The 23,083-nt window shown below is 37.5% G+C and overlaps 1 protein-coding gene across 5 annotated transcripts in view; it reads left to right on the forward strand.

Moving 5' to 3' along the window:
* Window positions 1-23,083, forward strand: part of ZEB2 (zinc finger E-box binding homeobox 2) — a 136,154-nt gene that overhangs the window by 106,990 nt on the left and 6,081 nt on the right. For all 5 annotated transcript variants that reach the window (XM_061438561.1, XM_061438601.1, XM_061438571.1 and 2 more), the window contains 5 exons: window positions 9,153-9,341; window positions 10,035-10,249; window positions 12,840-12,948; window positions 13,889-15,858; window positions 17,457-17,637. In XM_061438561.1, the coding sequence (XP_061294545.1) occupies window positions 9,153-9,341; window positions 10,035-10,249; window positions 12,840-12,948; window positions 13,889-15,858; window positions 17,457-17,637 (2,664 nt within the window). The remainder of the gene's footprint in view (window positions 1-9,152; window positions 9,342-10,034; window positions 10,250-12,839; window positions 12,949-13,888; window positions 15,859-17,456; window positions 17,638-23,083) is intronic.

Consider the following 23,083-nt stretch of genomic DNA (forward strand, 5'->3'; position numbering starts at 1 on the left):
AAGGCTGTCCACTCCAGTATTCTGGCCTGGAGATTCCATGGACTCTATAGTCCATGGGCTCACAAAGAGTGGGACACGACTGAGTGGCTTTCACTTTCACTTGGGTTAAATAGTTCTCGGGCAGAGTTGAATGGAATGTATATGCTATGCTATGCTAAGTTACTTCAGTCGTGTCCAAGTCTGTGCAACCCCATAGACGGCAGCCCACCAGGCTCCCCTGTCCCTGGATTCTCCAGGCAAGAACACTGGAGTGGGCTGCCATTTCCTTCTCCAGTGCATGAAAGTGAAAAGTGAAAGTAAAGTCGCTCAGTCGTGTCCGACTCTTAGCGACCCCATGGACTGCAGCCTAACAGGCTCCTCCGTCCATGGGATTTTCCAAGCAAGAGTACTGGAGTGGGGTGCCATTGCCTTCTCCGGGAATGTATATAGTGTTAACCAATTGTGTAACAGTGAATTTACCAGTTTATCAGACAATTCATTTAGTACCTAAATACTTAACAAGGAGAGAGTCCTGCTGTTCTAAAGCATGTCATTTTCTTCTTGTGTATAATATTGGTCACAGTTTTATAGGTTGGGAGAATTTTGTCCTCTAGTCAGATCTGTCATGCAAATTAATGATAATTTTTAATTATCATTAAAAAATTTTTTTTCTAGTTAATTTCATACAATGAGTTTTTAAAAAGAAAGCTGAGTAAGACATAGGTTCTGAGGCAAGAAAAACAGAAGTAGCACTTGGCAGGTTAGACAGAAGGGTCATTTTCAGACCATAACCTGTGTACATCAGGAAGAACCTGTCACTTCCTGGTGAATGAATGCTGCAGTTTTACAAGCTTTGTTTGCGATTAGGAGCATCTATCTCCACTTCACAGCAAGAGTTCCCACAAGAAAGAACAGATATCCCAAGCTTCTTGAGTGTCTCCTTCATTCATTCAGCAAATATTTAATAAGCAGTTTCCCTTGTGATGTTGTCTGGCACCTCCAAAATATGTTTCCTTGATCTGTGTATGTGGGTCCTCCATCAGAAAACTATGTTCCTTTGAGTTTGTAATTGAAAACAATACAGATAAAACTCTCTAGGCCTAGGCAGTGAATAAAAAGCAAATTGATTAGGGCAAAGAATTAATTGAAATGATGCAATTCTGAAACTTTGAGGATTCCCTAGAAAGCATATACTGGCTCATTTTATAGATGAAGATATTGAGATTAAAAAACATAAGTAGCTGAGTCAAAATGAGTAAGTTAATTATTTTAAACAGGGTCCAATCTTTCAATTCGGGGAAGGCAATGGCAACCCACTCCAGTGCTCTTGCCTGGCAAATCCCATAGACAGAGGAGCCTGGTGGGCTGCAGTCCATGGGGTCACTAGGAGTCAGACACGACTGAGCGACTTCTCTTTCACTCTCCACTTTCATGCATTGGAGAAGGAAATGGGAACCCATTCCAGTATTCTTGCCTGGAGGATCCCAGGGACGGGGAAGCCTGGTGGGCTGCCGTCTATGGGGTCGCACAGAGTCCAACACGACTGAACTGACTTAGCAGCAGCAGCAGCAGCAATCTTTCAATTATTGAGTATTAGCTGTGTGCCTGGCACTGTCCTAGGCACTGGAATGCATGCATGCGTGCTCAGTTGTGTCTGAGCCCCTCTGTCCATAAAAATTTTCCAAGCAAGAATATTGGGGCAGGTTGCCATTTCCTATTCCAGGGGATCTTCCTGACCCAACATTCTCTTGCACCTCCTGCACTGGCAGGCAGATTCTTTACCACTGCACCGCCTGGGAAGCCCAGGCATTGGGATACAAAGGTGAATAAGACCCTCTGTGCCTCTGTTAGCTCATGGGCATGTAAAGGAAGGATTATCATGTATGGGAAAAATTCAACAATTGAGACATGCACATGATATTCTGTAGAATGAGGGCATGAGCTCAGATTGAGATTGGCAGAAAGGCTGCTTGACATAGAATTAATTCTGTGTTGTTTCCCAAACCACATTACTGAATGCCTTACTTAGCCAGGGGAGGCAGAGAACTGAATTCCTAGAGTAACAATTCTTAAACTAGGCGTATATCAGAATCCCCAGAAGGGCTTATTAAAACACAGATGGCTGATTCGCATCTGTCTGGGGGTGGACCCCAAGAATTTGCATTTTGAACAAGTTCCCAAGTGATACTGATGCTGCTGACCTGGGGACCACATTTTGAAACCACTGTCCTGGAACATCCTTAAGTGTCTCTACTGAAAGCATATGGAAGAGCACTGACCTACTGGGCAAAAACACCATCCTTCATAAACCTGTCTAAAATGTAATAAAATAGTTTGAGTCTTTTTGGTAATAAACCAATTCTAAAATTTTAGATTTCACAGGTATATGAAAGGTAAACACATATTATCTAACTTGGGGATTTTTGTTTTAAAGGAGTGGTCTTCATACGAATACATAGCCACCAAAACTATTGAAGGGTTTGTAGTCTCTAAATCTGGATATTCATGATCCCCTAAGTAAAAAAAAAAAAAAACAAAAAAGAACACCTCACTTTAAAATTAGACACTGTCCCCAATTGGGCTGCTTCCTGCTGTTGGGGGAGGTATTTGATTCTGTAGAATACTACAGAGTCCCATCCCCTTGGAACTTTCTCTCCTGAAGCTCTTATACATGGGGAACACTCATTGGCATCTGAACGTGTGTTCGCAGGAGAAAGCCATGTCAGAGCAGGCATGGAGAGACCGGTCCAGACATTGTACTAATTCACAAGAAGAGAAGAAAGCTTTGTCACTTTTGACAAGACTTTTCTGGCTTTACACACACCTCTGTAACACCTGGAGGTTCTGTTGGGAAGCCCATGTGGCTATATAATAACATCATCTTCCTCAAGGTTGCTTGTAGATATTTGGTGCCAGTGTGCATTCTGGAAGCCTTCTGCAGAAAGTCATGCATCCATTTTTAATGATAAAATATGTATCCTACATTAATTAGTCAACAAAGTAGCCATGAGAATTTATATTCAACAAATGAGAATATGGGCTTTCTTTAAACTAAAAAATTCAATACAAATGACTAAATCAAAATAATTTTCTGTGTTTTCCTACCATTTAAAATGTTGTTTAAAGAAAGCTTATATTTCAAAAAGATGACAGATAGAGTTATCTAGATTCAGGTCCCTTTGCCTTGACATTTGAAGTGAGTAAAAGCAGATATTATAAATATGTAATTTCTGTTTTATACTAAGGAAGTGTATATGTTTGTATTTGTTTTCCTCCAATACACATTTATGTATTTATGTCTGTGTATTGCAGAATCACACTCACTTTATGTACTTGTCTCTAAATAGGAGAATCACAGAGTAGAAAAGCAGTTCTCGGTTACCATCACTGTGTTCTATCCCTATGCACACGCTCTGGTACTAGTAGGCACTCAAAAACAGTTACTAAACAAAGGGATGGATGAATGATTCTACTTAGTTTTTTAATAGGTACTTGCTTCAGCTCTTCTAGACCCTCCAAAGTATTTTCTTTTCTAAAAGAATTATTCATTCATTTTGATAGTTACTAAAATGGCTTAGCATAATAGTCAAATATATTTCTTCAATTTCTTAATGAATGTGAAATCATGCTGGGTTATAGACCAGTGTTAATAGAGCACCTGTCTTCCTTCATGAACACATGCTTGTAACAAAGAAAGAAAATACATGGTGAAAGAATAAAAGTAATCAAAAAAAGGAGATGGAACAAGTATCAAGGTCTCATTATAAGTTAACTACTTGTAAACATATTAAGAATCTTAGGAGTTCTCTGGTGCTCCAGTGGTTAAAACTGTGCTTCCAATGCAGGGGGCACAGGTTCAGTCCCTGGTCAGGGAACTAAGATTCCACATGCCATGGGGTATGGCTATAAAAAATAAAATAAGACTAATAAAAATAATTTTAGGAAAAGAAATACTTTAAAAAGAGTATTAAGAGTCTTTAAGAAATATTTATGAGGAGAACATGAGTTGAATGATTTATTAAAGAGACCAATAAATATCTTTTATTTAGAGATTTAATTTCAAGAGGTTAATTGCTTGTTTTTAGACAGTAATTTGAAAAGTCAGTCCATGTTGGTATTTATCATTATCTATTAAAAATATTAATATCTAAGATAGACATAGTGTTTTTATGAAAGTATTATTAACAACATTAGTAAGAGTGAGCAACATATTTACAAGAAATTTGAGCTTTTTTGACTTAAAGGGACTTAGAAAGTTACCCTAACAATATTAAAACACATTTGGCTATGAGGAAACATTTTTAATTAATGAAGTTCTTTTTTTGGACAGAGGAAAGTTTACCAGACCTTAGGGAAGGCTGAGATATTTGCAAGACATCAGGGTAAATTTTAGGACTAAATGCAAAATCTCTGGAGAGGTATAGGAAGAAATTACTTGAGGTTTCTTTTGTATTTTTGCTATGGCTTGATCATAAATACCATGCAAATATCCTTTGTCAGTGTGTTTTGGCAGTTCTTCCAAGGAGATCGAGGAGTGAAGAGGATTATAGAAAAACAGAAAAGAAAATGAGGTTGATTTTAGACTAGAAAAATGCAGTTAGGAATTTTATAACTTTCTAGCAAATTTTCTACCTCATCCCTGATTCTGCTATACAGTATTACAAAATCTTTGTAAAAAACAAAAGTGCAGACTTCCAAATAGAATCAAAACATTTTCTTTCCCTACAGTTTTGAGAGTATCCAAAATTTAATTCCATCATTTATTCTAGAATGGTAACAATCAGGGTGTTTGGGAGTCTAGGAGACGGAAACACAGCATAGCCTAAGGTAGAAGAGGGAATTGCCTAAGGTAGAAGAGGGAATTTTTTTGCTCACTGGGAGGATACAGTTGCCAACTGACCTCAGGAATAAGTGTGGCTAGAAAACTGCTGTCACAGCTTGTCATCTTGTCTCTGCTTTTCTTTAGGTATCTGCTTCATTTTCTCTCTTGATAAATTTTCTTATTTTACATGGGATTTATCAATTCTTTCATTCTACATCATATAGTTGTAGTCACTTGGAAAATATAAATCTGCCTTGGTGCTCTCTTTGGAAACAAGTCCTAAAATCATGGGAAAGGGATTGACTGAAACTCAGTGGGATTCTTGACTACCACTGGACCAATCAATGGTTTGACCTAGAGGATGGAGAGCTAAGATCACTTCACTTCAGGAGCAGATTAATCCACTGGATCTAGGGGAGCAGGATCATGCAACAATATGGCAGCTGCCTTGAGTACCATAAATCTTAGCAATAGGGACAGTGGGGAACCATCCCAAGCAAAGAATGTTGTGGTACTGAGTGGAGAAACCATATACTAGTAACCATATGTTACTAGCATCCATAGCAAGATTAGGGAAAATCACATTACATCCATGATGGTTATACCTAGTTCATAGAACACTAGACTCTAACCCACTTAAGTGACTCTAAATATTGAGATATATAACTAATAGCATATCTATACCACGTGAAGAAAAATCCTGATAGAGCAGATAGATTTAAATGATTGGCTTTCTTCACGAAACCCTTTTGAATACTCCCCTGAGTCCTATTAAATTCTTGCAAGTACTTATGATCACAACTACACAGTTTATCACATAATTGTTCTACAATTACTTGAATAGTAGGTCTAAGTTCCTACACCTAACTTTTTTTAGAAGACTTCTGCACCAAGACTAGCATTAAGGACATTATTTATTCCAGATTCATTCCATAAATGATTCTTGAGTGTCTACTAATTTCTAGGCAATATATTTGATGCTCAGGCTACAAAGATGATCAAAGATGATCCTTAACAAGAGCACATGATTTGATATCTTTTGTCCCCAACACACTTGACATAGAAATCTAGTATGGCCAGATTTGATTTACCGAATGAATTGCCTCTCCAAATACCAGTAGTGTGTCTAGATGCAGTTTAGTTTGCCTATCCAGAAAAATCAGAATTTTCCTCCCTTTTAAGCCGAAAGGCTATTAATGCAAATCAAATTGAATTTGCATTTGATTACATTTCTGATGGAAACATTCATATGCAAATAAAAATTCATGCAAAGATAGCTAGATAATTCAAATACTTGCTGAAATATCAGGATAAAATTAGGATGATATTAAATGTGTATCTATCCATGTTTACTAGGTTACAATAAGAATCTTCAAGTGGGACAATGTTCTTGAAAAATTAAATCGTTTCTTAAGCATTTGACAATGTTTAACTAGATCTGAATTTAGAAAATCACTACCCCCTTACTTTCTACTGCCATGGTGCTAATAAAGAAGTCAATCCCTGATCAGATCAGTTAAGTTGTTCAAAAAAGGTTCATTTTGGATCCACACATTTTGTCCCCTTTATCTTTTCTTGCACTTAAAAAACAAAAGGCGACTTTTGATAAATCTGAAGTTATTTGGATGATCTAAAACAATGAATAAATAGTTTGTGCAAGCTGGCATTTCCTTCATACCTCCCTAGTGACTTAACGGTGCAAGTTCAATGACACCATCGCAGTCACCACCAAGTATTCTTTGGAAAACATCCATGGCAGCATGAATAGATCAGAGGGAAGGTGATCTTAATCAATGTCCATTCTACTTAGAAAAGATGTTAAGACTGAAGATACTAAGAGAAGATTTAAGCAAAATTTCAAGATACAAAATCTTAATCTACTTTTACACTTTCCAAACCTCTATTTGAAGGAAATACAGGTCCTGGAATTAGACCATTGCTCTTGTTAAAATTAACAGAAGTTAGAGAGGCAAAAGAGAAACATTTGAGATCACAGTATTCAGATTGTTAGCACTTAGTTTAATAGTCTACAAAGTGTAATGCCCCAGGTTTCCTTTTGTTTGATCCGATGTATTCATTCATAGTTTCAAACCTTTTAAAATGCCTGTGCTTCCTGCAGTGCTGATATCACTTAACCATCTATCGATGTGAAAAGCCTAAACCTAAGGGGGTGGGGTCTTCACCGGTCCCTCGTTGGCACATCCAAGCTTTCCCCAAATCTAATGCAACCACTTCTTATAATCTCCGTCACCATTTTTTTTAACCTTTATCTTTTGCCCAATCAATGGTAAGAGACTCCTAGCTGGTTTCCCAGGGTCTACTTTCCTCTTCCTGCAGTCCGTATCATACTGTAACCAGGGTTGTCATTTGAAAATGCAGATAACCGATTATTTCACCCCACCATCTTTCCTGCTTGATATCTTTCAGTGGCTTCCTGCTTTTCTTAGAAGAAAATCCAGATCCTTAGCAGGACTAGCGCACACTGCAGGCTTTGGTCTCTACCTTCCTCTTTACACTTACATCAAGCTCCCTCTTTCTCTCCATACTCTAGCAAAGTCCTTTCAGATTCTGAAATGCCCCATGTTCTTTCCAGTCACCACTGTTCTACCCTGGCTTCTAAAGTTAGTTAACTTCATGCTTCATGATCAGTTAAGGCTTTCCTGATCTTCCAGACTCCATCAGGTCCCTGTCAAGCCCCCTGTTACTTCTGTAATACCACCGTGTAACTTTCTTTCATAACACTTATTTGAGTTTGTAATATTATATCTATTTTTGAGACAATTTTGCTTATCAAAACAAAACATGATGCCTATCACATACCAGGCATTCAGTAAATACTTATTGATTAATGGAAGGTTCCACTTTCTAGTCTTCTCATAAACATTCATAACAGTAAAAGCCAAAAATAAAAATTGACTGGCTTGCTTGAATATCACCTTGCCACAAATTGCCGGGGAGAATTAGGATGACAAATATCAATACTGTAGTATCTTTTATGACAGAGAAGGTGAGATGAAGAATGTAGTGAGATCAAGGTTTACTGTCCTCAAAAACTATGAAAGTATGGTCCACCATGGATTGTACTAGCAAAGGATTATTCTTCACTTACTTCTGGTAGCCACAATGTGGTACCCACTTTCCCAACACTGACTTATGCATAAAAGTTTTTACTTAGGATATTTAAGCCACAACTTATTTTAAAAACATAGCTGCTGCTGCTACTGCTGCTGCTGCTGCTGCTGCTAAGTCACTTCAGTCGTGTCTGACTCTGTGCGACCCCATAGACACCAGCCCACCAGGATCCCCCGTCCCTGGGATTCTCCAGGCAAGAACACTGGAGTGTGTTGCCATTTCCTTCTCCAATGCATGAAAGTGAAAGGTGGAAGTGAAGTTGCTCAGTCGTGTCCGACTCTCAGCGACCCCATGGACTGCAGCCCACCAGGCTCCTCCCTCCATGGGATTTTCCAGGCAAGAACACTGGAGTGGGGTGCCATTGCCTTCTCCAAAAACATAGCTAGTAGTTTCTAATATACAGTCTTGGGACACAAATTGCTAACATTGGTTTACACCTGTTATTCATGTCATGGGAACAGAGTCATAAAAGTCATATCAAAATCACATTGCAGGATAGCCAATTTCTTAACTCGATCTGTTACTTTTTATTTCTATCAGTGTGAGCTTAATTTTATTTTCAGCAGCTTTAAAATATTGAGCTAAACATTGAAATTTTAAGAAAAGATAAACTCCAACATTCCTTGAATTTTTTTTAACAAAATCTCATTATTATCTCTCCAGGAATATCCATCCTTCTGCATCTCTCTTGAATTGTGTAGTCCTGGTAGTCTGTGATGTTCAGAGAGTGGAGGGTTAAAAGCTTACCTTTAACAACAGAATGAATATATAGTTAGGAATGTTAAGTTTAGTGGACTATAAAAAATTAAATACACCTTTCTTTAAAAAAAGAAAGTTTCATATAGATTATTAAAGTAGCTTTGAGCTCATATTATCTCCCATGTTTATGGATCTTAGAATATAGTTCTTTTTTTTCATTTTCCCTGAAAAGCATTTTAAAATTTCTTTCATTCTTTGCAAACCACACAGACTAGTCTTCCAGGAAGAGGAAAATAAAATATGCCTATTTAACTTAGAGCAAAGTATCCTCTTTTTTTTTACATATATTATGAGAATAACCATTCGATCAATAAGTGGTCATCAGCAACACTCCCTACAAATAAACTAGGTATTTGTAGTCTTTTTTGCAAGTCCATGTGTCTTACGGTGATGCAGGCAGACGGAGGCTCCTGGGAAGAAGGCCCTGAAAAGACATTTCTTTTCCTTTTTACCATTTCAGTTAAGAATGCAAATTGCACATCAGACTTTGAGGAATACTTTGCCAAAAGAAAACTGGAGGAACGCGATGGTCATGCAGTCAGCATCGAAGAGTACCTTCAGCGCAGTGACACAGCCATCATTTACCCAGAAGCCCCCGAGGAGCTGTCTCGCCTTGGCACGCCAGAGGCCAATGGGCAGGAAGAAAATGGTGAGGCTGTAATTCATTTTTAGCCACGACGCTGACCTCTGCAGCTGTTACAATTACAAATGCACTACATGCCTGGGTGTTTACCTTAAAATTTGAAGAACAGCTGCAGAGGCATGGAATTTCATGAGCAAAGATTAGAACTGTAATTTTAGGGTATTGTGAAATTTTTTTGTCAGCAAATTTGTGTCATCTGTACATCCAATAAAGAACAAGAACAATTAGAGCCTATTTCTAAGAGATAAAAATATCTACATGGATTCCTATCTTTCCGAAATATTTCACTTTTGAGGGGAAAAAAAAGTTTAGAGATTCTGACCCTCACCTTTTGTTCTTCTTTACGGGTACCCAAAAAGCTCCTTCACCCCATGAATCCCTGAGTCATCTGTGACTAAAGGTTTCCTACGAACTGTCAGTCACCTAAAGAGAATTTCCTCATTTATCAGCTGTTTAAATTTCCCCCCCAAATGCTCCAGTAATTAATTAATTTTCCAGCGCAGTGTGAGCTGATGCCGACAAGTCTGTCCTGGGTGTGCAAGGGGACTGGCGTGCACGGAGGCCGCGTGCGCCGATGGCACCCTCGTGGAGCAGATTGCAGTGATTCCTGTCATACCATCCCGGGCAGTCAGCCCATTAGCTGCCATTGATTTACTGACCTTTTGGCCTGCTTCTCTCCCTCTCGTCTCTCGGCTACAGACCTGCCACCTGGAACTCCAGATGCTTTTGCCCAACTGCTGACCTGCCCCTACTGCGACCGGGGCTACAAGCGCTTGACATCACTGAAGGAGCACATCAAGTACCGCCACGAGAAGAATGAAGAGAACTTTTCCTGCCCTCTGTGTAGCTACACGTTTGCCTACCGCACCCAGCTCGAGCGGCATATGGTGACGCACAAGCCAGGGACAGATCAGGTGGGGGGTTGGTTTTAAGTGATTTCTTTCTATAATAACCCCTTAGAGAAACGATATTGCTTTGATTGGCAATCATTATTAATTTTTCATGGCATTTTGAAGATGCAGATCTTTTAATGGTAATAGCTTTAATTGAGGTCTAAATGATTTTTTGATGGTCTCTTCTAATATGATTTAATAGTCTTATGTTCACGATCGAATGAGTGTGTTAATTTCTAATTTAGAAATTTTATTTGCACTTTAACTTGACTTTAGTTTCATTTTTATGTTCCACAAAAAAGTGAATGAAATTGTAGCATTTTAATTATACATTATTAAACATCTCAGCAATTTTAATTCCATTTTTCACCTAGTTTTACTTAGTTTTTTTTTTTTTCATGTAAAATCTAAGTCATAGTAAAAGATGTGTGTATTCTTTCCATTGGTCACTTAACATCTTCAATTAGGCTATTTTTTACAAGCTGCTACTAGTTTATGAAATCTAATTAAGTGTTTTAAGGAAAATCAAAAAGCACATAATACATGTGGATGCTTATATAAACTGTATTAATACTCAAATGTGTATATGTAATAAAAACGATCCTTTCTTGATATTCATATTTGTTGCTAAATATTAAAATTACTCTGCCTTTTGGATTACTTGTGTTCAAAATAAAGATTCTATCTTCAACAGTATAGCTTCTTAAATCCTTAAAATGATTGAATAGGTTTGATTCACAGTGTCCCTTAAATGTTTTAGCAAAACTGGTTTTTATGTCCTCTTGGGAGAGTTCACTGCAGATTGATATTATGAGGTGTTCGGATGGTAACAAAATTGATGTGTGTTAAGTCTCAATATCTGGCCCTACAGTTCTAGAATCACCCTATATAAACCTTGACACCATATCTGTTTTTAAAATTATTGAACAAGATATTCTCTAAAATTCTTACGGGCTTTATTTTCTTTGAATAAGGAAAATGAGAATAAGGAAACACAGTCAAGCAATGGCAATGATACTGGATTATGGAATTTCATTATTTTAAGAAAATAGCTCATGTAAATCATTTCATTTATATCTCATTGAACTTGTCACCTGCATGTTTTTCCAAGTTCAAGTTGTAAAAACCACGCTTATATAGTTACACTTATGTAACAGTTTCTCTCCCCTTGCTTATATGAACAAAAACTCCAGGGGAAAAAAAAAGGTGCCTAGATATTTATCTAGCATAACTGCTTTAAATTTCACATGCAGAAGTGTGATTGTGCTGGCGCATTATGAATGGTAGCTTTGGTGTTGAAAAGTCCCCTCATTTGCTCATGGCATTTACAATTAGTAAATTAAAATGATTGTATCATATTAACAGTGGCACAACTAAAGTTTATAGTAGTCCTCTGAGGGCTGTGGGGGGAGACAAAGCAGCTGTTGCTGTTTGTTTATGCAACTCAGCAACATATGAGCGCTGGTCCCTCAATGGCGCTCGGCGGGCTGGGCTCCGCTTGATCTTTGAAGGTTGCTGCTGTTTGAACAAACCTCCCTGTGTCCCATGTAACACCATCTGTCTCACTAGGAATGTGGGAAGATTCAGCACACCCTAGCAGTTGTCATACCGTTTCTGTACTGTCTTTTTTGCAAAAGGCTTTTGTGTCATTGCTGCTTGAAAAAGGCTGGCCTCCTACCTTGAACATCCAGAGTGGATGACTGTATTTCTTTCTTTCTTTTTTTTCAGAATTCTAAGTCACAGTGCTTTTTTTCCCTTGTTCAAAAAGGTCAGCTGTGTTTGATTATATCTTTGCTGCTTTTAACTTGTCTTTTCAGCAAACTTTTTTTCTTTTTCGTCCCTACTCCCTAGCACACTACTCAAAAGGAAAATGACAGGTCGTTGAAGTCTTTCCTACTGGCCTGTGATAAAACTGCTCAAGCAGTTCTAGCCCAAGATGTTGTCTCTTACATTTGATAATGAATCAAATCTTACATGCAACATCTCAAGAAAAACAGGGTTTATATTTGCTACTAGCACTGTGAATGAGGTATTTAAACGTGCTTATCATGTAATAAAATATTTATAATTGAGGATTTTTTAATTTATGTGAGGTTTTTTTCTTTCTTCTTTAAAATTAGTATTGCTTCAGTATAAGATATGCTTTTACCTCAATACAGAAAAGAGAAAATGAGTTGTGTGTGTGGGGAGTTCTTCGGGGAGACTAGGATTTTGAGTATAATATTTATTTTTTTCCTTGACAAAATCATTGCGTTCCAACAGGGAATCTTCAGATTTTAGAATCTGCAGTAAACACAGAGAGCCACAAACATCTTTGCAATTATGCTTTCTCATCTCCAACGGCTCAAAGAAACATTTTGGAAAAGAGACTACAGAGATAATTCTAAAGCAAGTGTTGGATGCGCATGTGAAAGCACTTTTTTTTTTATTTGTTCCAATTTTATTGCCAACATTATCACTTTTATTGCAACTCTGAAAGACTGGGCAAATAAATAAACATGCACTCAAACCTTTTGGCCTGTCTGAAAATAGAGGCCTTTTAAAAATATTTGTAACAAATTTCCTTTGTTCCTCCTGCACAAAACTGATGTCAGTCTTTCTCCTTTTATAGCACCAAATGCTGACCCAAGGAGCAGGTAATCGCAAGTTCAAATGCACAGAGTGTGGCAAGGCCTTCAAATATAAACACCATCTGAAGGAACACCTGCGAATCCACAGTGGTGAGTAGCAGAGGCGCTGGTGCTTGTTTTTGCGTTTTGTTTCATTAGGAACGTTTCTAAAGATCGTATAAAATGTACACAACCCTGTTTGTAGTTTTTTAGAACTGCACATTCACGTCGTAAGCTTCGGGTGCGCGCTTGGCCTCGTGAGCCTTACGGTACCGCCAGTAGCACTACTAATAAGAGGAGGAGTGCTTATACTTCTGGAAAACTGCACGTGTTTTGCCTTCTTGTGAAATCTAGAGGCTCCTTTTTGTCCTTTAAAATGTTTTTGACCTGAAGAAACTCAGCTGGCAAATTCTGAAGGATATTCATTTTTTGATACCTAAACTTGAAAGAAGAATGTGGAAGAATTTTGGATAAGAGCTTTTGTATGATAAGTGTTCCTTGATTCCTGATAGCTGTATTTTTTTTTTTTTTGAAAGCTGTATTTTTAGAACAATATCTTACCACTGAGATTTCTTCTTTATAACTATTTTGATAGCTCTGCCAAGCATTTTATTACCAAATTGGATGCTAGTCAAAGGACTAGTTGGATTGGTAGAATCAATGGAATGTTCACAGAGTTGATTAAAGCCATGGCTACACTTTCCTTTAAATACTGTGACATCTTTATTGTGCTATTGACCACACATTAATCTAACACTCTGTTTAAATAGGAGGCTGCCGATGGCAAGACAAGATTTTGGATCTTGGCTGAAAAAGGCACAGATAGCCCTCACCTTCCACTGCTAACATCTTGAATTATGTCCTCCCAGGGTAGATAAAGCCCAGAAACAGTTATAGCCACATAATTCTAATCTAAGCACCTAGAATGTAGAGGTGCCCCATTGTGTTCCTTTCCTTTGATTGCACAGATTCTTGCCTGGGTAGATGATTGCAATTGTTGCCCCATCAAAAAGGAAAAAAATAATAACATTAATTTTAATTGTCATTTTAGGTGAAAAACCGTACGAGTGCCCCAACTGCAAGAAACGTTTCTCCCATTCTGGTTCCTACAGTTCACACATCAGCAGCAAGAAATGTATTGGCTTAATCTCTGTAAATGGCCGAATGAGAAACAATATCAAGACAGGTTCTTCTCCTAATTCTGTTTCTTCTTCTCCTACTAATTCAGCCATTACCCAGTTAAGAAACAAATTGGAGAATGGAAAACCACTTAGTATGTCTGAACAGACAGGCTTACTTAAAATTAAAACAGAACCACTAGACTTCAATGACTATAAAGTTCTTATGGCCACACATGGGTTTAGTGGAACTAGTCCTTTTATGAATGGTGCACTTGGAGCCACCAGCCCTTTAGGAGTTCATCCGTCTGCTCAGAGTCCAATGCAGCACTTAGGTGTAGGGATGGAAGCCCCTTTACTTGGATTTCCCACAATGAATAGTAATTTAAGCGAGGTACAAAAGGTTCTACAGATTGTGGACAACACAGTTTCCAGACAAAAAATGGACTGCAAGGCTGAAGAAATTTCCAAGTTGAAAGGTTATCACATGAAGGATCCATGCTCTCAACCTGAGGAACAAGGAGTTACTTCTCCTAATATTCCACCCGTAGGTCTTCCAGTAGTGAGTCATAATGGTGCCACTAAAAGTATTATTGACTACACGTTAGAAAAAGTCAATGAAGCCAAAGCTTGCCTCCAGAGCTTGACTACTGACTCAAGGAGACAGATCAGTAATATAAAGAAAGAGAAGCTACGTACTTTAATAGATTTGGTCACCGATGACAAAATGATTGAGAACCACAACATATCCACTCCATTCTCCTGCCAGTTCTGTAAAGAAAGTTTTCCTGGCCCCATTCCTTTGCATCAGCATGAACGTTACCTTTGTAAGATGAATGAAGAGATCAAGGCAGTCCTGCAACCCCATGAAAACATAGTCCCCAACAAAGCTGGAGTTTTTGTTGATAATAAAGCCCTCCTCTTGTCATCTGTACTTTCTGAGAAAGGAATGACAAGCCCCATCAACCCATACAAGGACCACATGTCTGTACTTAAAGCATATTATGCTATGAACATGGAGCCCAACTCTGATGAACTGCTGAAAATTTCCATTGCTGTGGGCCTTCCTCAGGAATTTGTGAAGGAATGGTTTGAGCAACGAAAAGTCTACCAGTACTCAAATTCCAGGTCACCATCACTGGAAAGGAACTCCAAGCCGTTAGCTCCCAACAGTAACCCTCCCACAAAAGACTCTTTATTACCCAGGTCTCCCGTAAAACCCATGGACTCCATAACGTCACCATCTATAGCAGAACTCCACAACAGTGTTACGAATTGTGACCCTCCTCTCAGGCTAACAAAACCTTCCCATTTTACCAATATTAAACCAGTTGAAAAATTGGACCACTCAAGGAGTAATACTCCTTCTCCCTTAAATCTTTCCTCCACATCTTCTAAAAACTCCCACAGTAGTTCTTACACTCCAAACAGCTTCTCATCTGAGGAGCTCCAGGCTGAGCCTTTGGACCTGTCATTACCAAAACAAATGAAAGAACCCAAAAGTATTATAGCCACAAAGAACAAAACGAAAGTTGGCAGCATAAATTTAGACCACAACAGTGTTTCTTCGTCATCTGAAAACTCAGATGAGCCTCTGAACTTGACTTTTATCAAGAAGGAGTTTTCAAATTCAAATAATCTGGACAGCAAAAGTGCTAACCCAGTGTTCGGCATGAACCCCTTTAGTGCCAAACCTCTCTACACAGCTCTTCCTCCACAAAGCGCGTTCCCCCCGGCCACTTTCATGCCACCAGTCCAGACGAGTATCCCTGGACTGCGACCATACCCAGGACTGGATCAGATGAGCTTCCTACCACACATGGCCTATACTTACCCAACTGGAGCAGCTACTTTTGCTGACATGCAGCAAAGGAGAAAGTACCAGCGGAAACCAGGATTTCAGGTAATGAGACTTTTTTTTAATCAGAAGAGAGGAGGTGAAAATTATATCACTTATGTGTATGTAGGAAAAAATCTTAGTGGAAAAAAAATCTAATGCTGTGTTCTCAGCAGAAATAGAAGAGTGGGTTTGAAGTTGAAGTTAAAACTGAGTGGGCTAGACAAATAAATGGAAAAACAGTGGGACCGTTTGCTATCAAGCAATTGTGCCTTAAGAAAAGATAAAGAACTTAATATTTATCATTAAGGTTTATTTAGATCGATCCATCTGCTTTCAGAATTATATGCTGATATGAGTATTTGGGGGGTTTCCCTGATAGCTCAGATGGTAAAGAATCTGCCTGCAGTGCAGGAGACCTCAGTTCAATCCCTGGGTTGGGAAGATCCCCTGCAGAAGGGAAAGGCAACCCACCCCAGTATCCTGGGCTGGAGAATTCCATGGACTGTACAGATCATGGGGTCGCAAAGAGTCAGACATGACTGAGTGACTTTCACTTCACTTCATGAGTATTTTCTAGGACTTACATAGAAGCTAAATGTTAACATTTTTGACAGTCACATACTTTTAGAGATGCTCACAATTTGCAATAATACATATGTAAATTTGATGTGCACTTGGTTTCATAGAGAACAGTTTATTTGGAAGAGTATTTTAAAAAATATTTTGTACATTCCACATGACTTCCTTTGTAGTTTTCAAGCTAGTGAATAATTTATGGTTTTTCAAAAATAAAAGCAGGTATGTTTTAGCATCATGGAGTAAAATCCCTGTTTACAAAATAGGAGCATAAGTAGCAGTGCACCTCTGTAACAGCTGTTCCAGTATTCCAATTTACAGTACATCTGCCCTCTTTGTAAATGTATTTAAGCCTTTTTAATCTTCTCTAATATTAATTAGTGCAAACGTAGTCTAAGAAAAGTGAACTGTGGGCTAGCAAATGGAAATGTATGTTATCATGCAAGTTTGCACTCCTTTGGATCAAGACAAAATAAATATCAAGAAATTTAATAATTTACTGATCCACATTCATTATTGCTCAATGCTGAAGGCTGTTTTAACATAGATAGAACATTGATAAAAAGTGTTATTAATATTCCCTATTTCAAATTAGAAAATTAAATATAAAAATATAGCTCGAGGCCTTTAGTTGGTAGACATACATTTAAATAGATTGCATAATAATAACATTTTGTACCTAAATATAAAATTCAATTAAAATGGGGTTTCTGCAGCTACAGATCATTTCTAAAGTTAAGCACACTGGAAAATACACAAATTCTGATATTTAATTCTCACTCACAGATATTTGCTGATAGAAAAAAAATTAAGGAATATGAGGAAGTTTATGTTTCTCTCACCTTCAGAGTTGACCATTTTCTATCCTTGAAAAACAACAAGCTCTACCACCTAGGGCAGAGAAGGTTTATATTTTTGTTGAAATGTGAACCGTCATATATTGTTTATGGAAAATAACAGTTTCTAAGAACTAGATGGATTCATAGAGAGCACTTCTGAGATTCTCCAAATGTCAGCCGATGCAAACTTGTTTGTTATAAACACAAAGAGAAGCGACTGTGTTGAACTATGTGATTATGTCACAGGGAGAATTGCTTGATGGAGCACAAGACTACATGTCAGGCCTAGATGACATGACAGACTCCGACTCCTGTCTGTCTCGAAAGAAGATCAAGAAGACAGAGAGTGGCATGTATGCATGTGATTTGTGTGACAAGACATTCCAGAAAAGCAGTTCCCTTCTGCGACATAAATACGAACACACAGGTATGAGTGACTTTGACTAGCTAGTTAGAGCTTCCCGGCGTGCTGTACATTTCATAATATTTAATGAGTGCACTTGTGCAACATAAGATGTAGCATATGCTGATACCTTCAACAAGGAAGAAATAATGCTTTTGCCTAGCTCAGTAGGACTTTTTTGTTGCCTGTTTATTGGATCATTCATGTGTTTATGAGCCTGCTTGTCTTATATTTTTCAAGTTAGTCTGTACACCAAATTCACAAATCCTGTCAAAGATGTATTTAAATGGCCAGGGCAACAAAATGACATGACACAAGCCAGCTACAGAAAATATCTTCAAATTCTTAAGCTGTGATGAACCTATATGTGGAAAAATTGAACAATAAAAAATTCAGTCAATGCTGTATTTGTTTCATCATCGAAACATCAAGTAAGCCATGAGTGGCGGGGGGGCGGGGGTTGGTATTCAGTTTGGTTTTTACAAATTGGCCATATTTTGAATAAACTAAAAATGTTAGGACTGTGAAAGAAAAGACATAAGTGAATAATAGGCCAAATGAGCTACTGAAATTACTGATATTTGGAAGACTAAAATACAGCTTTCTAAATGGAGACTATTTCTTTCCAATTCATGCATTCCTTTTCAGGAAGAATTAAACAGGGTTGACAAGATAGCTTGATTTTTCCCTATAAGTAGAGAGAGAATGGCTTAATTTTTCAAAAGAAAGCCAAGGGCCATAAGAAGAAGCAGTATTTGTTCCCCAAATCCAAGATCTGATCTACTATGTGCTGGACCCATACCTGTGTTCCCTCCCTCCTTCCCCCTCCCACCATTAACCAAAAAATAGCTCTGCTTCATCCCTGTTCTTAATCCATCTCCAGCTTTTCTCCACCAGAAATGTGGTATGCTGCACTGGACCTAGGTGGGAAAAGAAAGAATGTAGGATTGCAACCAAAATACTGATGGCTGGAAATTATAGGAAGGTTCTCATTTTAAACCAAGATGTCTAGTATCAAACATTTTTTAAATATAGAGGAAAAAAATTAACCTAACATAAATGCTTTTGGGGGGAAAGTGATGAAGATGCAAACAAGAACAACAAAGAAAAGGGAATGTGAATACTTCCTGTCACATTTTGACCGTCTACATCCATAGTATCCTTTTTAGCGATTGAAAATGATCCTTGGGAAGCATTTGTACTGTCACCTTGCCTTACTCCTCACTGGGCACGTGGCAGAGGTCGTACAAGTGACCACAGTCACCTGAGGCTGTGGAAAAGTTGGGTGAGTTTTGCAACATTAAACATTGAGGGTATTTGTGAAAAGAACAAAGTTGATAAATAACAGCGCTCTTATTTCAACCAACCCAGTTTTCTTTTTCTTCAATTGTCTGATACTAATTGCCATTATTTTGAAAGTTTTACTACTGATACTTTAAAAGCAACCTAATTTAAATAGCAAATCCCAATAGTTTTTATACTTATGTGACCTAATTCAATGTTTGAAATGTCAGTTTTCTTACACTTGTCTTTTATGATACATATCAATAGATATTTTCTTTAGTACCAAGTCCTATTTATGTATTATAGATTAAATATATTTTTATACCTAAATTTACTTTAATATCTTAATCAACCTCAAATATATTTTGTATTTCATTATTCAGCTACAGTAAGCACATCATTGAAGGCATCTTTCCCTCTCTGATTGGTTTTATTATATGAACATATGTAAACTCTATCATTTACTAGAGGGTGAGTGCAAAACTTTTATTTTAGTGAGGGCTGTTATACATATTGACATCCAGCCAATACCTTTATTTCTTACAAATTAGTCCATAAACTCCAAGGTGTATAGATAGTTGAGAGACACCAAAGTTGACAAACACAAATATGCATAATCAATTTGAAAAATATACTATACTAAAAAAATGTTCTGATCCTTTAAGATGTGAGAAAATCAGCTGCCTAGAAACATTGCCTAGCAACAAGATGCTAACCATCCAATGATTTCTCTAAACTTGTGATTAATTATTCTCCTGTTGGCTTCCCAGATTGTCAAGTTTCCACTGTGTAAACTTTTTTGGTCTCTTGACCAAACATCTCGTGACATTTTCTACTGTCAGTGTATTAGGTTCTATCAAAGTGAAGTTCTTCATGAATTTTCTATCACTATGATATATGTGGAAATTTAGCTTACTTTCCTTCCTAACTGGGCCCCACAAGCCTTTTTTTGTTTATATTAAGGACTAGTAATACTTTGAGAATGTGTTAAAAAGAAAATTATAAGGAGAACAATCTTTGGGTTGATTGATTCTAAGGTTGGGAAATGAGATTGAATGGTCATTTGATTATGTGTTGATTATGAATGTGTCATTGATAAACTGTATTTGTTATATCTGTCTACAATTTAACATATAAAATAGTTTAAGAAGGAAATTATGAGCTACTTATTTTCAAGATTCTGTGCTCTTTTACCTCAGCCTGTTTATTTCCTAAGCAGACACCAAAAATAATAATCCTTAATTCTCCTTACCAATGGCTCATTGCTTGCTTGCTTTTCCTGGGAATTGGGACTGGGACAGAGGAAGAAAACCCTACATAAATGTTGATTTCAATAGAATTAATTGTCACAAACAAGGAATGAGAAATAAAAAATCTGAAACTCTTGTTAAGCACTGTAAACAATTCACTTATTAAAAAAAAAAAAAAGAATTCACTTAAATTCCACTAAAATTTAAATCTGACATCTATTGAGTACTTTCTCTATTGAGAAAGGTAGGTGCTTTTAAACCTACTTTATTTAGAAAAGTAATAAAAAAATGTTCCTACTTTGGACTGAAGGTAAAGTTTCAAATTACCCAGCCAATTTTGTTTTTCAGTTACATGATAATCTTCTTCACACCACAGACCTTTCATTTATGAATTTCAGTTATTCTGTCAGGTGAATCATGAACCTTGATATTAGAGGGAAAAAAAAAAACTTACCCTGTAAAAGTTTTTACTTACTCAATATCAGTTTGGATGTTTTTTTCTGAATTTTGTTCATGTGGAAACTTAATTCCAGGACATCTTGATTTGAATCAGGTAAACCAATCAAGCAATTTAAAAAGAGATAAATGGCCAAGTCAGTTCCTATTTAAACTGAATGTATTAAATGCTTACCAGTGAAATTTCTGGAGATTAGTAGAATATTTAGTGCAATTCTAAAGCTCCTGCTCTCAAATTCTGTCTTTGGCATGACATAATAGCTGAACATTTTTTCTTTTAGGTTGTTGGTTCATAATGTAGAATTAATGTATTTTAATATAAGCATGATATTTATGATCAAAAGGACTCCCTTAAAATCAACCGCCTGTAACTATCGAATATCTATGGGCTACGCCGGTACCTCGGTGGTAAAGAATTTGCCTGCAATGCAGGAGACACAGGAGACGTGGGTTTGATCCCTGGGTCAGGAAGATCCCCTGGAGGAGGGAATGGCAGACCACTCCAGTATACTAGCTGGGAAAATCCCATGTACAGAGAAGGCTGGCAGGCTACCATCCACAGGGTCGCAAAGAGTCAGACACAACTGAAGTGACTAAGAATGAGCACACATCAAATATCTATATCTTAAAGACTTCAGTTCAGTGGGCATCCCCGAGGCATATCTAACAGGCCTTGAACTTGTCCTTGAGAACGCTCATTAAGGACATTGCTCTGTGTTTTGTTCCTTTGGAAAAGAGACAGCCATATCAACTGTGATGTTTGTTCACAATTATTCACACAGCTGATCCATGTAGTGAACTAACCAATCAACATTCCTGGGCCCTTGAACTTCTGAGACATTAAGAGAGGTTGCAGAACAGTTCTGCCCACATGCATGTAGCAACTAAAGAACCAAGAAAGTTTTTAGTTTTTATCTGCAATTTCTCTTCTCTCCATTCAGATTCATTTCTTCCATGTACTTTGCTCCTGATACATGCATCTTGCTTACAACTTGGGAAATTACTGAACGTGTACTAATAAATACAAATAAAAATATCGAACATTCATTGAGTGCTTACTATGTGCAGTCCTTGAACTAAACACTTTACCTACATTGTCTCCTTCACTCTTGGTGCCCAGTCTACAAGTTAGGTCCCCAAATGATTTCCCTATTACCAACAAGGACCCTAATCCTCAGAGGGAGAGGTTAACATGCCTTAGGCTACACAGCAGGTCTTAAAAGATGGATTTGAACCTGGGCAGTCAAACTCTAGAATCCATCTTCCCTATCTAACTCTGCACCACCCTGGCTCTGTGAATGAATTACCACTGTCAGAATCATCTTATCCTAGCTCCTAATAGCATTTTTTTAAAGGTCCAAGTAAAATACACACAAGAGAGATCAAATTCATATATAGCAACTTGAGGTTTTCTGGAAGGCAAAACCTCTGTCTTTTTCCCAAATGTACTTCTGCTTCCTGTTAAATTACCTTCCCACCCGGTGGTCTTGTCAAATGAAAAAGCACACTCTCTTTCCAAACTCTTGGCACTCCATTGACATTCTCTTCTGTGTTATCTACTTTACCTCATTCAATACATCTTTTCCAAAAGTTAAGTTCTTGTGTGGTTTGAATTACACTTTTTTTCTTCAGACTACAAGCGGCCTTGAAACAGATTACTAGAATCTTCTTTATTTCCAATACTTTCTATTTTTTTTCCTCTTACAGGTAAATAACTTCTTCCTACTCTAATATTGTGGTTTACCACATTTTATCACTTAATTTATCCTGGATGTTACAATAAGATAAAGATCATTAATGAACTAACATAGAGCATCCAACAGCATTTTCTAAATAGTAGCATGCCCCAGAGGCATTCAATAACATTATTAAAGATATTTGATTACTAATTGAGATTATATATCACCATATACCTGAATACGTAAAGTGTGTAGAATGGATTCCTAATCTGAATGTCACTTAGCAAATGAAAATGGTATTGAATCTACTCATGCTGGTTTTTGATTTGCTGAAATGCGAATTTGTATTAGGAAATATAAGCACATAACTTCATGTATGTTATGATGATACATACTGCTCTTCATGACACATTTCTGACTTTAATTCTGGAGCATCAGTCTGATAAATTTTGTCAGTTCTATTTTGGAAATAAACTTTTAAGTATGGCAGCTATGGAAGGTGTTGAAGGCATTCCAATGCTATTTGTGGCCTGGAATCAACCAGATGTGTTTAGGCTTGGCACCAGTTTCAAGTTCCAAACACTGGTTAGACACTGCCTGGAATGCCAAAGGAAATACAGCATTCTCTAGCTGAAGAGTATTTTAACACTCAACAAGTGGCTGACATCTCATGGAAAACTTTAGAGGGAAAACACTGTTTGGGTTAGTTCAGCCTGCATGACATCTATCTTTCTGCTTTGTGTTTTCAAATGATTTCTTCTCTAATTTGTATTCTTAGAAGCATATGGCTGATAAGACATT

This window comes from Bos javanicus, chromosome 2 (assembly GCF_032452875.1).
Source record: "Bos javanicus breed banteng chromosome 2, ARS-OSU_banteng_1.0, whole genome shotgun sequence".
NCBI lineage: Eukaryota > Metazoa > Chordata > Mammalia > Artiodactyla > Bovidae > Bos > Bos javanicus.